This window comes from Branchiostoma lanceolatum, chromosome 3, assembly GCF_035083965.1.
Source record: "Branchiostoma lanceolatum isolate klBraLanc5 chromosome 3, klBraLanc5.hap2, whole genome shotgun sequence".
In the NCBI taxonomy this organism is placed as follows: Eukaryota; Metazoa; Chordata; class Leptocardii; order Amphioxiformes; family Branchiostomatidae; genus Branchiostoma; species Branchiostoma lanceolatum.
In genome coordinates this window covers 22912128-22925206 of record NC_089724.1, presented here as the reverse complement: position 1 = coordinate 22925206, position 13079 = coordinate 22912128, and the positions used below count along the sequence as shown (strand labels likewise).

Sequence of the window (13079 nt, the reverse complement as noted above, 5' to 3'; positions counted from 1 at the left end):
ATTTAAAAAAGCCCAACATTTTTCTGGAAAAAGAGTAGGGACATGGTGTAGTGGCCTAAACCTAGAAGCTAAAACCAAAAAGAACATTCATGACAAAGACATTGTGGTTCTGAACTACAGGCAAATATTTGTGACAATGCCGACATGGCATTATTATCGACTGGTATGCCATCGATGTCGGGCAGGGTTGGGTTGGGCAATTGGGTTAGGCAAGGGTTGGGTTGGGCAAAGGTTGGCTTAGATCGCATAGATTTCATTTAGGTTTCAAAATTCAGGCGCCTTTTAGTTCGTGCGCAGGCATCATGAACAGTTTAGGGGTGTCGAAAGGATGCCATCATTCCATAAAACCAGGTCCATATATCTCACTGGACCCGCGACACGTTGGCGACCTCGCTGCGACCGAGCGATTTGACAGCGCGCTCAACGAATTTCATCGATAAAAATCGAACCTGTTGACGTTTTCTGTGTTTTGTGGTCCTTGTAGTAATACTTGTACGTTTTGCATGATATCCCCATTATAAAGTCAAGGGTTACAAAAATCCAATTTAGGACGCAGGAGGTCGCCAACGTGTCGCGGGTTTAGTGATATAGGGGCTTCCTAAATACCAGTTTTGCAACAGGCATGTAGCGTCGAGTGTGGAGTTCGCAAATTATGGTGGAGCACTTTTAATCTTTTCACCGTACTTTTGTAAAACATTTTCGTACTTTAAATATGATGTACTTTTTTGGTAAGGAAAGTATTCACACTTATCCATATCATTTTTCAGACGAGATCGCAGAGATGGTACAGCGGACAGAAGGAACGTTCAAGTTCACGGTGGAAGACTTCACGTCCCTCCAAGACACCGCCTCCAGCCCAACCTTCTTCTTCAACAACTTCCTTATGAACCTGGAGTGTGAACCCGAGTACAGCCCAGAGGACGAGGAGGGAAAGAACCAGTTCGAGACGCTCGGCGTGTTCCTGGGGTGTAAAAGATACACACAGGACAGCGTCTGGCCCTGCGATGCGTCGGTGGACTTCAGGATACTCCCGAAAAAGGCCGGTGTGAATAGCCATAGCGTACACATGGATCACAAGTTCCTAGAGAAGGACCGGCCCTGGGGCTACCCCAGGTTCATTGCATGGAAAGCTATCTGCGATGAAGAGAACGGGTACATTCGTAATGACAGGGTCACGATGGAGGCGTGTGTGAAAGTACGAAGCAAGGGAATGGACTCTAATGAAGGTTTCTACATGTTGCTAAAGGCGTAGTGGCTGTTGTTTGCTTAGCTAACTATTCTAACTGAAATGAGGGTGAACAAAAAAGACCGAGAATTGGACGTTGTGTTGATTACTCTAGTCTAAATTACATTTTGTTGCATAGATAGAAGTGCCACTGCCATGGTTTTACTTTACGGACTTACGGACTGAGTACCGCGGGCGCTGCAGAAGGATTTATAGCGGCAGGTTTACTATCCGATGTTGGGAAGTGACTGCTATTTGGGCGTAGTGCTCAATGCTGGTAGCAATGGGGAAGAATTTCGCCTGTTGAAATTGATGAAAAAACATGAGATTTCCATGTGTCCTTGTCTTAGAAGAAGAAAGGCATGTTGTTTACTTTTGTTCCCTTCTGTCACGATTCTACAAGACCCTATCTGGGCACCATTCCGTCATCAGAAGTAATCGCGTTAGTCTTCGGGAGCCGTGGAAATGTACGGGTTTAAACATAAGCATGTTTGGGTACTATTAACCTCTAGCACACTGAAGTAGCCGGTTGGCACCCAATTCTCTATTGGTTACGGTATTAGGCAGCAGGGAGAAGGTTAATACACATGTTGTATTGACATTGAAATAAAGCCATCAGTGATGCCCAGGTTTTTAGAATATGTTACGGTTAAATCTGCATCATGATTCATTCTTCATATCTAAAGTATGTTATGAATACTAGGAACTGAAGTTACATGTAGATGCAAAATCTCTTTAAATTGTTTCAGTAACGAACGATTAATTGGACGTCAATTTACTTACATTGTGTGAACACCTCAAGATGACTTCCTAAAATGTGTGACTCAGACATAAAAGACATGATGCGCCCCCTAGTGACGACTGATAGTACGTCACACACGTCTTTGGGCAGTCAAGAAGCGCTCCCTAGTGACGGGTGATGGTACCCCAGCCATGAATGTTCGTCACGGTCAGACAGAATTGTAATATACGGCAATCACATACATTCAGGAAGTTAATAAGTAGGATATGAAGATGTCAGTGTTAGGATCATTCCTTTAATGATCTGTCGGAAATGGTATTTGACCAATCAAAGTTGCCAGCAACTGCAATATTGTAATTGGTTTTGTTACAACAAGACCATGAAAAAGACTTGGGCAATTTTGAATTTTTTCAATGCTATAGCATTATATTACATTACTTAACAGCTTTGTAAACTATTGCACCAGAAACCTTTGCTCCGTAAGTTTCGCTTTTGGCACTTTTGATGGGACCAAGTGAGCAAATGTCATTGGATGATATGAATCCGTGTTGAACCTTCCCTTGAGTCAAGGGACAGTACATTGATGTTAGTGTAAGGTTGATGCTTTGGAAATCAGACCTGTCTATCATAGCGTAACCCAGGTAAATGTGTATTGTTTTAAAATGAAGGCTGGGCATCAGGTGTTGGATTTACATATGATATACTAAAAAGTCATGAAAAAAACAAGCAAAGTGATTTGAGCAATTGACGAAATAGCAAAACAAAATGCAAAAAGTGGAATTTCTAATTAGACTAGAGCAAGTTCAAGGACACTGCTACGACTTCTACATTGATACATGCAGCTGAAATTCTTCATCTTTCATCTGAACAGTCCAATGTGTCAGCTGTTGACTCAACACTGCCCTGCTCCTCTGGTTCAGCTGCACCAGCAAAACTGCCTTCTCTCTCATCGCTCCTACTTTTGGATTTCCCCAGAACCTTGCCCAGTCTCTTGATGAAAGCGTCCACATCTGTTTTTGTCATGCCCACAGCAGCAGCGGCAGTCAGGTAGGCGCAGGGGTAGTTATCGTGGTGAGCCCCGAAGTTCCTGAATGTGTGACCTGCAATGTCCTTGTCTGACCCAGGAGCCACAACTCTGGAAAGGAAGTTGTAGTTTGGGGTGTGATGATGGAAATGTAAGCTAATACTCAACAAAATGTAGTATGTCAGGTTTGTTCTTTGACCCCTTCTTTACCCTTCCTCTGTAACGTTATATACATGAGTTAGACAAGAAAAAAAACACTTTTGATTGTGGATGTGACAGTAAAAGTCTTCACTTAATCTGTATTTCATCCTACAATATGTGGGAGGGTAGCTGTCTATCATGTGATAGTACAGGAAGCCACACATCTTTCCTGTGAAGTTCAAATAAATACCCGGAGCTCTGACCTTGTCCCTGATACACATCTGGTGAACAGCATGGCTCCCAGCTGGGTCACGTCCTTCCCATCATGCCCTGCTGCGCTGCCTGTCAGAGACATGGCTGGAGTAAAGGAATACATTAGTCTAGTTAACTCAACATTGATGATATAGCAGAACAGAATATTGTCAAAAGGAAGAACACAATACTTGTGGACATTTTTTATATTAATCTGCATACTTTTGCAGCAGATTACCTACCCATTGAGATTGGGTTGTGAGGTGTTTTTAGAAGCCTCTCTCCTTTCTCTTCTGCCACCCTGGACAGCTCTGCTGACAAGTACTGAAACATTTCCTGAAAGGAAAGGCACTTTGTTTGGTTTTCTTTGAGAGCGACACATCTAATCTGAACACAGCACTATAAAATCACTGTACTACAGGTACCGGTACATGTTTCAACAAACACAACCACAGTACCTTTCCCTCTCACTCCACCACAAGTAACCTTTACCTTTCGCTCTGCCAGGAGCTTCTTGTAGCCACTCCTCCCCAGTGACAACAGAGTGATGAACAGGTCTATGGATGGAGAGGCAGAGGCCCGACCTGTGATAGACAATAGCACATGTTTTACAACAACACAGGTACACTGCAACATCTTCAAACACTATTCAAGAGCTGCTCCTGCAAGCATGGGGATTACCGGTAGTTCCTTTAAGCCTGGAAATTCATTTTTCAAAATTTGAAGGAGCAAGGTGAAAGCTATATATTATCCTTGCTGCTGGATGCAGCGTCTAGTTTCATATGTCATTTAAGGGAGAATATTTTCCTTTAGACTTTTGGATAAGGAGAACTTAGCTCTGTAACAATGTATACATAGAAGAATAATCAAATACTAGTAACAGTTAATGATCCATGCACTGTACCTGGGTACATTTTGCTGACCTCAGCGATGAATCTCTCGTCAGGTCCGGCTATGATGGACCCTCCCACCGGCACCATGAAGTTCTTATCTGTGCTCTGGATGAAAGCATCAACTCTCCCTACCCTGCAGGCCTGTTGTCATGGTGACAAAGAAATCACAGGAAGAACATTAATCAAAAGTAACATCCTGAAAAATGTAAATACTAAAATAAGAAGTTACTTGCAAAATCTGAGATTGTAATTAGATGTTACCATTTTGTACTCCTATGCTGGAAACATATAAACAGATTATCAAAGCCCAGCTCACCTGCTGTATAAGGTGCATACACTTGGATGACTGGACACCGTAGGCATTGTTGATCACGTGAGGTACGTCATACTTCTTACACAGCTCAGCAAGCTCCTCTAATCTGGGACATAACAGTACACTTCTTTTAACACTGTATACCATTAGTGCTTTGCAATTTTGTATTGCTATTTTGCATCATATCAATGCTGCTCCACACCTATCTACATGTTTGAAATCATATAGTAAAGAAACTGAGCATTAGATTGCAGGAGAACTCTGTAAATGATAAAAAAAAGGTACATGTAAAGGCAAAGAATTACACAGATATGATGATGAGTAATATCTAACTAAAAGACGAGGTCTTCAGCGTGAGTTACCTGTCGGGCACCCTGGGTGCAAAGCAGCTGGTTGTTGAGTACACACAGAGAACGTTGTCTGCCCCTAACTCCTGTAGTTTGTCCTCCACAGCTGCCAGGTCTGTCCTCAGCTCATCACCCTCCAGCCTGTTCTCTATCACTACAGCCTCAAAACCTGGTGAGGACAACATGGTGTTCAGAAATCTTCTATGTCCAAGACAATCAAGTGTACTGTTTCTTAGGTTTTTCAATGGAATGGAAAATAACAACCTCAAATGTACATGGTAGTGACAAGAAAGTTGAAGAGTCAAGTTAAAGACAAATACAATGTACACAACACAATGTATTTTCATTTCAAAAATGTCTCTTTTATATTCAAATTAATAATCAGAAATAAAACGGAATGTAAAAGCATACAACCAACATAAAGACAGCAGTGGTGCCCTGTGATATGGGGGTAAGTGAGCAGCAATAAAACCCACCTGCCGTTTTAATGGCCTTAAAGCATGACTTTTGGTCAATCCGTGGCCAGAGGACGTACTTGGCCTGCGGACGCTGGTGACGAAGGGTCAGCAGACACAGGACGATGCCCATCCCTGTTGCCATGGGAACAAGCACACATGCAGCTGCTGCTCTCACACCTGGATTGACACATGGAATGCACATCATGACACCTGTACATAAGGTCCACTTGGCCAATGTCATGAATTTTAGGTGGTTGCTTAAATAATTCTTCCAATTGAAACAAGCATTAAGAATCCTGTCTACAGTGACCACATCATGATTGGTATTCTTGGGCAGTTTTGACCGTATGCTCTGATGACCTGGCACCTACCTGCCAGTTTGATGACGTCCAGAGCAAATATATTGGCCAGCCTGTTGAGTAGACTGGAACCAGCTGCCTTAGGCTGAATGGCAGAGATGTCCCCTGATCTACCAATGCCATGACCAAGTCTATAAGTGAGGTAGAAATAAGATAAGAATAAAATGAAGCAATAACTGTCAATTGTCAGAAATATGTATGATTGTGATTGGTTATTGCTTCTTGAATCCTAGGATCGGAGCTACCCTGGGCACTTAGAAGTATGTACTGTACAATGTAATTCTGTTGTGGCTAGCTCTATCACAATGATACCTTTTTGTCCCACCATAATTGCTTTGTTTCGTTGTATTTTTGTTTGTTTGTTGTTGTTCTAGTTCTGTCCAATAGAGAGACCCCTTTAACATCTGTGGTGTCCCCTTGATCCTCAAGTAGACCAGATCATTTCACCAGTGTGTGTCAGTGGGTCAGGTCACATTTTCCCCATACCCAGACTGGCATATCACTAGCTGTGTCTTCTCAAGCTTTCAGAAGCAGCCATGTGTGATAAGGCCACAAATTTTGGCTCGGCTGACAGAATTGGATCAAATCACTGAATTTTCAACTTATAGTACGTGAATGTTGGCAACTTGACGGTCAAACACAGGATAATACAATACTAGCTGCAAGACATTTTAAAAATGTCCAATCTTGTGTTGGATCAGAAAGACGTAGTCAGTGTTGAAGAGTACTCAAAGTTTTGTTATGATTATATATAATCTAATCATACAATCTTGCTGGGGAGTTTTGATTTTGTTTTAAACAGTTAAAGGGTTTTTAAGGTGAGAGATAAGCCAAAGAATAATATGGAAGCCTCGCTGACCTGAAGTGTCTCCTGTCCACCAGACCGGACGCCACCCGTGCCTCCCGCTCCCCCACCCCACAGTTCCCGGGGAAGTTGTTACTGTCCATCAGCGCCAGCTCATGCAGCAAGAGCTCCACGGTCGCCTCGTCCCAACCCTCCTCCGGCCACTTCCTCTGAAAATCACACATGCTACAATCTCAGGACATTATACATGCTACAATCTCAGGACTGGTCCCTTATTAGTAATACAGCTTGCAGCAATAAGATGCTTAATGAATGCATGAATGAGCTTTACTGCACCCTCCTGTCCCAAAGTGCTTATAATTAGAGTCCAGGATGTTTTATTAGCTTAACTAAGACATATATATTTACAGACATACACGTTCACTATAGAGCATTGACATGACAATACTAAGCTTAAGTGCTGGTGAAACTGTAGCTATGAAGCAAACCAACTCCGGTTGGTGCAAAAGTTATCATGTATTTCATTAATTTACTTATCTGTGCTGTTCATCTTTTTGAAAGTAGGGGCTCTTTGTCATCATTCATTTGTCTTGATACATAAAAAAAGTATGTATCGCTCACTATCGATACAGTGAACAATCTACAAGGAAATGGCATTCATCTTTTAAGTTGGTAAGTTTACAACATCATATCTACTAGTACGCAACATCATATTCATTCATCCAACTCACATGTTCCAGTAAGACCCTGATCTGGTTGGTCAGTGCCTGCTTGGCCTGGAGCGCCTGCTGGACGTACGTCCTGTCCACCAGCCTCTCGGCCAGTCCGAAGCACTCACTGTTCATACTGGACACTTAATTTAGACACGGGACTGGCTATATTCGGCTGTGGCCCAGTTGTGCCACCGGACTCAAGATTTAGCAGGACGTGAACCTTGGATCCGAAGATTATTTATAAAGTGGGTCGGCGGTGCGCTGTCTAGAGAGCTTCAAACGCAACCCTAGACGCCAAAGTTGCTTGAAATTGATAAGGTACTAGATTAGCCGAAGAAAGCAGTCTGGGTAGAAATCTGATGCATTAATAAGTTATTATGACCATCACCTCGTCATTGTGGACATAGAAATCACCTGAGCCTTTTCACTACTCAAATGACCTCTGGTTCTAACCGCTGCTTAAAAGTAGTTCGATGGTAAAACGGGCTGAAATTAACAAATTATCCACCTCTGTTGCTTTTAAATTCATTTTGTCTTCAAAGTGTTTGCAACAGTAGTCAGCCCGTAACAATGAGAATTTCTGTTCTCTTTGAAGTCATCATCGCGGATTGATTTTACCGTTTTCGAGATGAATAGGTGAAAGGTCATAGGTAAACCCGGAAGTGGGCAAAAGACAGTGTGGGGAGGGCAAACACTCCGCTTTTTTTTCTGCGGACTCGCTGTTTATAAGATTTCGCGACGACACTGAGTGGCTTACAGAGTTGTATGTACCTTTCTACTTAGTTTTTATGTCTCATGCGTAGTTTGGGTCTATTCATTGCAATTTTGTTTCATATTAAAGCAGCGGTGTGGTACAATGTATGTATATAAATCTGTGTGATCATCTTCAGCTGAAGGATTTGGAATTCTAATATTCCTTCATGTCTTTATATAGATTTTTATGTACATATAAGAGCAAATGATCAACTTGAATGTATGAACCAAAGTCTGTGTGCATCCTTTTCCAGCCGTAACCATGGCAACAAAAGAGGACATCTCATCGGACTCTGATCATGATGAATTTGAGGACGCTGTGGAGGAAATCCACACAAACTACTCTCACCGTCCGTCCAACAACTGTCAGAAAACAAACCTTAAAGAAGGCAAATCCCAGGTTGAAGAAGAGTCTAAGAGCTCAGAACATCTATGTGATACCAAAGGAGAAAGTGAGGCAACTCAGAAACTTCTAGATACAGGCAGTGTCAAGAATGATGATGTCACAGAACCTCTCACAGGTGAAGCGATGTCAGCTGGCAATCAGGAAACGATAAGAAGTGATGAAACTGAGGAGTCTTGCTTTCACGGCACCACAACTGTACTAACAGGACAGCCAGGAAAAGTGATTCAGTGTAGTGAAGATAATCACTGTGAGGAGAGAAATAGTGAGGATGTGATAGGGAAGAAAACTCTAGATGGAGTGGAAAAGAGCCATGCTGAAACTGATGATCCTCAGAAGAAAGAAATTACTACAAATAAGGGTGAAGAAGAAAACGTATCAAGTCCAGTTGCAGATGAAAGGGATGATGCAGAAGATAGTGAAGAAACGGAAGAACTCAAAAGAGACGATGACATCAACACAAAACCTTTTGCACAGTTGTCAGAGAGACTGAATGAAAGAGAAACCGAAGCTTGGGAACAGTTAGAGGATGGAGCAGCAGCAGTAGAGGAGGATGAAGAGAAGGAGGATGAGGTCTTTGTGGATGAGGAATACAAAAAGGAGATGGAAAAGGATCTGACAGAAGAGGAAAAAGAGGTCAGACTTCTGATTTCATTTCCCTTAGATACAAAGATAAGTCCATTTTGATAGAATAATCTATGTGAAGCAGATTTGTTAAAATCTTTGTGAACACTGGCCAGTTGCTTCTCTTTTTATGATCACTCTACAGAATTTCTACATTAAGCTACCCCATTTGTATGATTTATCCACATGTTAAATGATGTACTCCTAATTTCTCTGTTGATGTTCAGGAAAGGAGGCTGGAAGCAGCAGACTTAAAAGCCCAGGGAAATGAGTACTTCAAAAAAGGAGGTATGTCACCTCTAATTGTACACTGATACGGACAATAAAAGCTAGGCAATCATCTAGTTAATCGCTCATGGCACTTATTTTCCTTAAAGATGTGCGTAGATGGTAACATTTCTTCAGTAGACGTCTCAGCAACTTTCTAGGTGATATTTAAACACCACGATGTTGTTTTCCTGACAGACTTCACCACAGCAATGCAGACGTACACCCAGGCCCTGGTGCTGTGCCCGCTGTGCTATGAACAGGACAGAGCCATCATGTACAGCAACAGGGCAGCCTGCAGAGTCAAGATGGTGAGTAGAAATGTCAGCAAAGGACTAGGAATGTACCATGAAGAATATCTTAGTCTTGAGTTTTGGCATACATGTGCTTCATCAACATGTATGATTGACATTTTTAGTGATTGATACAGCTTTATTACCCCCAAGTCAAAAATGGGATGGACCACTACGTAATGGCTTGTGGGAGGCGTAGAAAAGTATGAATAGACGGGGACAGTTGCAAGTTGTATGTACTTTTTTGCACAAGCAAAGAATGAGTAGTTTTCCAAAGAATACAACTTCATTCATTTCATGTATTCTTGCATATTTTGCTTCATATGCTTCAGTCATCAATATCACTTAGTTAATACCATTTAACCCATTAATTGAATTATAAATTATTAAAGATATTAAATGAATGTTTGTTTTTGTTTATTTGTATCTGTATTCATAGGAAGAAAATGAGATGGCTGTTGAAGACTGCTCTAAAGGTGAGATGAAGCATTCATTGTCTTTTCAGATGTCAACAAGTGATGTAAATCAGCTTCCAGCTCTCTATACTATTGTGGGCAACAGCCTGTTGTGTGTCTTCAAATTGAAAAGTATTTTTGTACTGCAAGGAAAGTTATAAGTTACATTTTCCCATGTAAATTCTCCTATCCACACACTTGAGCCTGTACTTGTGCCCAGTACAGTGCCACAGCCTCTGTTTAGCAAGCTCTTCAGATATTCACTAGTAGACTTTGTGGCTAGTCCCTAACATGTTCTAAATCAGCTTGGTATTCATCAGTGAAACATTCTGCCCCTCCCTCTCTGTCCAGCCCTAGAACTGCAGCCTGACTACGTGCGAGCGCTGCTGAGACGTGCGCAGACATACGAGGCGCTGGAGAAGCTGGACGAGGCCCTGACGGACTACCAGCGTGTGGTGGAACTGGACCGGTCATGTCACGCCGCCAGGGCTGCCTGCATGGTCAGACTCACACTCTGTTTCTTTTCACTGTTGGTCATGAACTAGATTAGTTCTTAGAATTGTTAGATATTAGCAATAGTTCAACTGTCATATAAGGTAGCAATACTAGTTATCGTGCTCTACCAATTATCATCCACTTTCGGTCATGCAAACAGGTTGAAGTGTACTACGTAAAAGTCAGTTCCCAAGAGCAATAAAGAACAACATAACATGAACTAGTTGGTAGCACTACATTAGGTGCAAGCTCCCATATATTGTACCTGTTACAATTGTTGCACAATCAAGTTCTTTTTCTGTTGTAAATGGTAACATTTGATATGAAGGAAGTTCTGCAGAATCTGAATCTAAGTGTCATAATTGTGGTAATAATTGCTGTAATGTCTATACCATGGAGAAACTTGTCAGGACCAACACAGCTCGTACTTACCAGCTATAAGGTCAGAACTGCAGTAATGGGACTTGATGATTTAACTTAATCTGAAGATCAAAATTGGAGATGAACTTTTAAACTCTTGTATCATGTCATAATGTTATCATTACAGTATATTCACAGTAAATGTTAGTTAGTGTATAACGTGTTCATGTGCATAATGTACTATTTTGTACAATGTTAATTATGCATGTTTAAGAAATCTGTAGCTCAGATACATTTTTCATGTGTTTTTAGAGACTACCAGATGAGATCAAGGAGAGGAATGAGAAAATGAAGGCAGAAATGATGGGTAAGAGAAGTAACAACTTTCCTAGCATCTCAATTTAGAAAACTGTAACCCACTGAGTTGGTCTATGGGCTTAGTCTTGTAAAGTAGTTGAATTGAACAGATTTGCATTAATCACAGTATAAATGCACTCAGTAGCAGCAAGTAACAGTACAATAGATGACACATTTCTTAGTATAACCTGTTAAAAACATTTCACACCAATTTACCTCAAACTGACTTACCTCTGCTGAAATCCTCTGATAACAGTATCCTGTTTTCTTTCTCTGGCAGACAAACTGAAGGACCTAGGCAACATGGTGCTGAGGCCGTTTGGCCTGTCCACTGCAAACTTCCGTGTGGACCAGAACCAGGACAGTGGGTCGTACAACATCCAGTTTGTACAGAACCCAAACAACAATGACGAGTAGAGGGGAAGAGATACAACAGGTACAGGGGATGCCGAGGAGAAGTAAACTTGATTTTGTCTTGATGTTACCTGGACATGCCAAATCTGATGGCACAGTATGTAAATGTAGCTTAGTGGGTTATTGGCCTGGAGGATACCATAGAAATCTAGGCACTGATCATTTGATACTCTGGAGGCACGAATGTTGTTGGGATGCTGTGAGATTTGTTGCAGTCACATTACTGGCTAAATATGAAATATGTTATGACCATACTGCTTTTGCAATAAGTTATGTGTAACTCACCTTCTTATTGTGTATCATTGTTTGAAGCCCCTTCTCAACTCTTCCATTGAATAGTATAGATGATATAGCTGACTTTACACATGCATGTATTGAATAGCAACATTTAAAGCAAGAAAGTCTAGTGAGGCATATAGTTCAGTAACAGACAAATTCAATTCTGTCAGTTTTTCTGTCAATCTCTAATTCCTTTCCATTTCAATTCTTTACTTTTGTTGACCTGTATGTCTGTTGTGTCCTATGTTGACAATTTCTTCATGAACTTGCCCTTGGATCAAGTTGTGTTTATCACCTTGCGCTGAAAGCAAGGGACTTCTCTGTTCTATCTTAATACTTCTCAGTCACTCTTTTCACACCTGTGGGACTAAGAGGGTTCTTTGGTCTGCAATATGTGGATATACATTGTACTTGATTCATAGATCATGAATGACTGGATCTTCCAGAACAGACTTGTTATGGAATTGGTTTTGTATGTACAAAAAAATGACTAAATGGCTTTGTATAGAGTAAATAAGTTGAATGATCCTCATTTCTACATTTGTTTACAATTACCACACACAGAATACAGTCCAGAGACGGGATATCTGAGACATCATATATATTGACCTGAATCTTAAGGCTATATCGCATAATGGTTTGCACAATGTGCTTGAGAAATTTGACCAACACATCAGAAGATTGTATCTTTGCACACAGCAGCATGTGTGGTGGAAACTACTATTATGATAGAGTTACGATATACAATAAATACTGTTCTTACCATGTCTGTTTGTTATTACATAAGTGCTCAGTTTGTATCGATGTACATGGAAATGACCTATTGGATTACTGGTTCATCATGTTGTTCCCTAGTCTTGCGCATATGCAGTAGCTCATGCAGTACTAACTTGACAGTTTGCCCTTGTGGAACTGTCCATGGTGCTGAAAACGTGGTGCCCATGCTTTCTAGCTGCAAAAATTGTGGCAACTGGTTCATACTTGTCTCCTAGTTTTACTATGAATAGTGACTAATGTAGATCTAGATATTCAGGGAGAGATCAGGCTATAAGCTGCAAGTATCGATATGAAGTTTGGTCTATTCCATTGTAGATACATAGCATAAAA

At 41.2% G+C, this 13079-nt stretch overlaps 2 protein-coding genes across 2 annotated transcripts; one reads left to right on the top strand and one right to left on the bottom strand.

The window, feature by feature from the left end:
- Positions 1 to 2242: 2242 nt before the first annotated feature.
- On the bottom strand, positions 2243 to 7716 carry LOC136431093 (O-phosphoseryl-tRNA(Sec) selenium transferase-like). Its single transcript, XM_066422317.1, has 11 exons — positions 7291 to 7716; positions 6614 to 6768; positions 5767 to 5885; positions 5414 to 5572; positions 4953 to 5106; positions 4594 to 4696; positions 4289 to 4418; positions 3877 to 3968; positions 3627 to 3720; positions 3396 to 3489; positions 2243 to 3102 (listed from the first exon to the last, which is right to left on the bottom strand). Exons 1-11 carry the CDS (start codon positions 7402 to 7404, stop codon positions 2820 to 2822), a joined length of 1497 nt encoding a protein of 498 aa, XP_066278414.1. The 5' UTR covers positions 7405 to 7716; the 3' UTR covers positions 2243 to 2819.
- A 227-nt stretch (positions 7717 to 7943) lies between these two features.
- Positions 7944 to 12737, top strand: LOC136431091 (tetratricopeptide repeat protein 1-like). The gene is made up of 8 exons (XM_066422315.1): positions 7944 to 8035; positions 8280 to 9064; positions 9280 to 9340; positions 9518 to 9630; positions 10052 to 10088; positions 10419 to 10567; positions 11235 to 11289; positions 11560 to 12737. Exons 2-8 carry the CDS (start codon positions 8288 to 8290, stop codon positions 11694 to 11696), a joined length of 1329 nt encoding a protein of 442 aa, XP_066278412.1. The 5' UTR covers positions 7944 to 8035; positions 8280 to 8287; the 3' UTR covers positions 11697 to 12737.
- The last annotated feature ends 342 nt before the right edge of the window (positions 12738 to 13079 follow it).

Bases quoted from the DNA above. Each gene is read 5' to 3' on its own strand.
- LOC136431093 (XM_066422317.1), bottom strand. From the start codon at position 7,404: ATGAACAGTGAGTGCTTCGGACTGGCCGAGAGGCTGGTGGACAGGACG. The intron at 4,697-4,952 runs GTAACTCACGCT...GTTATGTCCCAG, and splicing joins GCACCCAGGGTGCCCGACAG to ATTAGAGGAGCTTGCTGAGC. The intron at 4,419-4,593 runs GTGAGCTGGGCT...CCATGACAACAG, and splicing joins GTATGCACCTTATACAGCAG to GCCTGCAGGGTAGGGAGAGT.
- LOC136431091 (XM_066422315.1), top strand. From the start codon at position 8,288: ATGGCAACAAAAGAGGACATCTCATCGGACTCTGATCATGATGAATTT. The intron at 9,065-9,279 runs GTCAGACTTCTG...GTTGATGTTCAG, and splicing joins TGACAGAAGAGGAAAAAGAG to GAAAGGAGGCTGGAAGCAGC. The intron at 10,568-11,234 runs GTCAGACTCACA...ATGTGTTTTTAG, and splicing joins CCGCCAGGGCTGCCTGCATG to AGACTACCAGATGAGATCAA.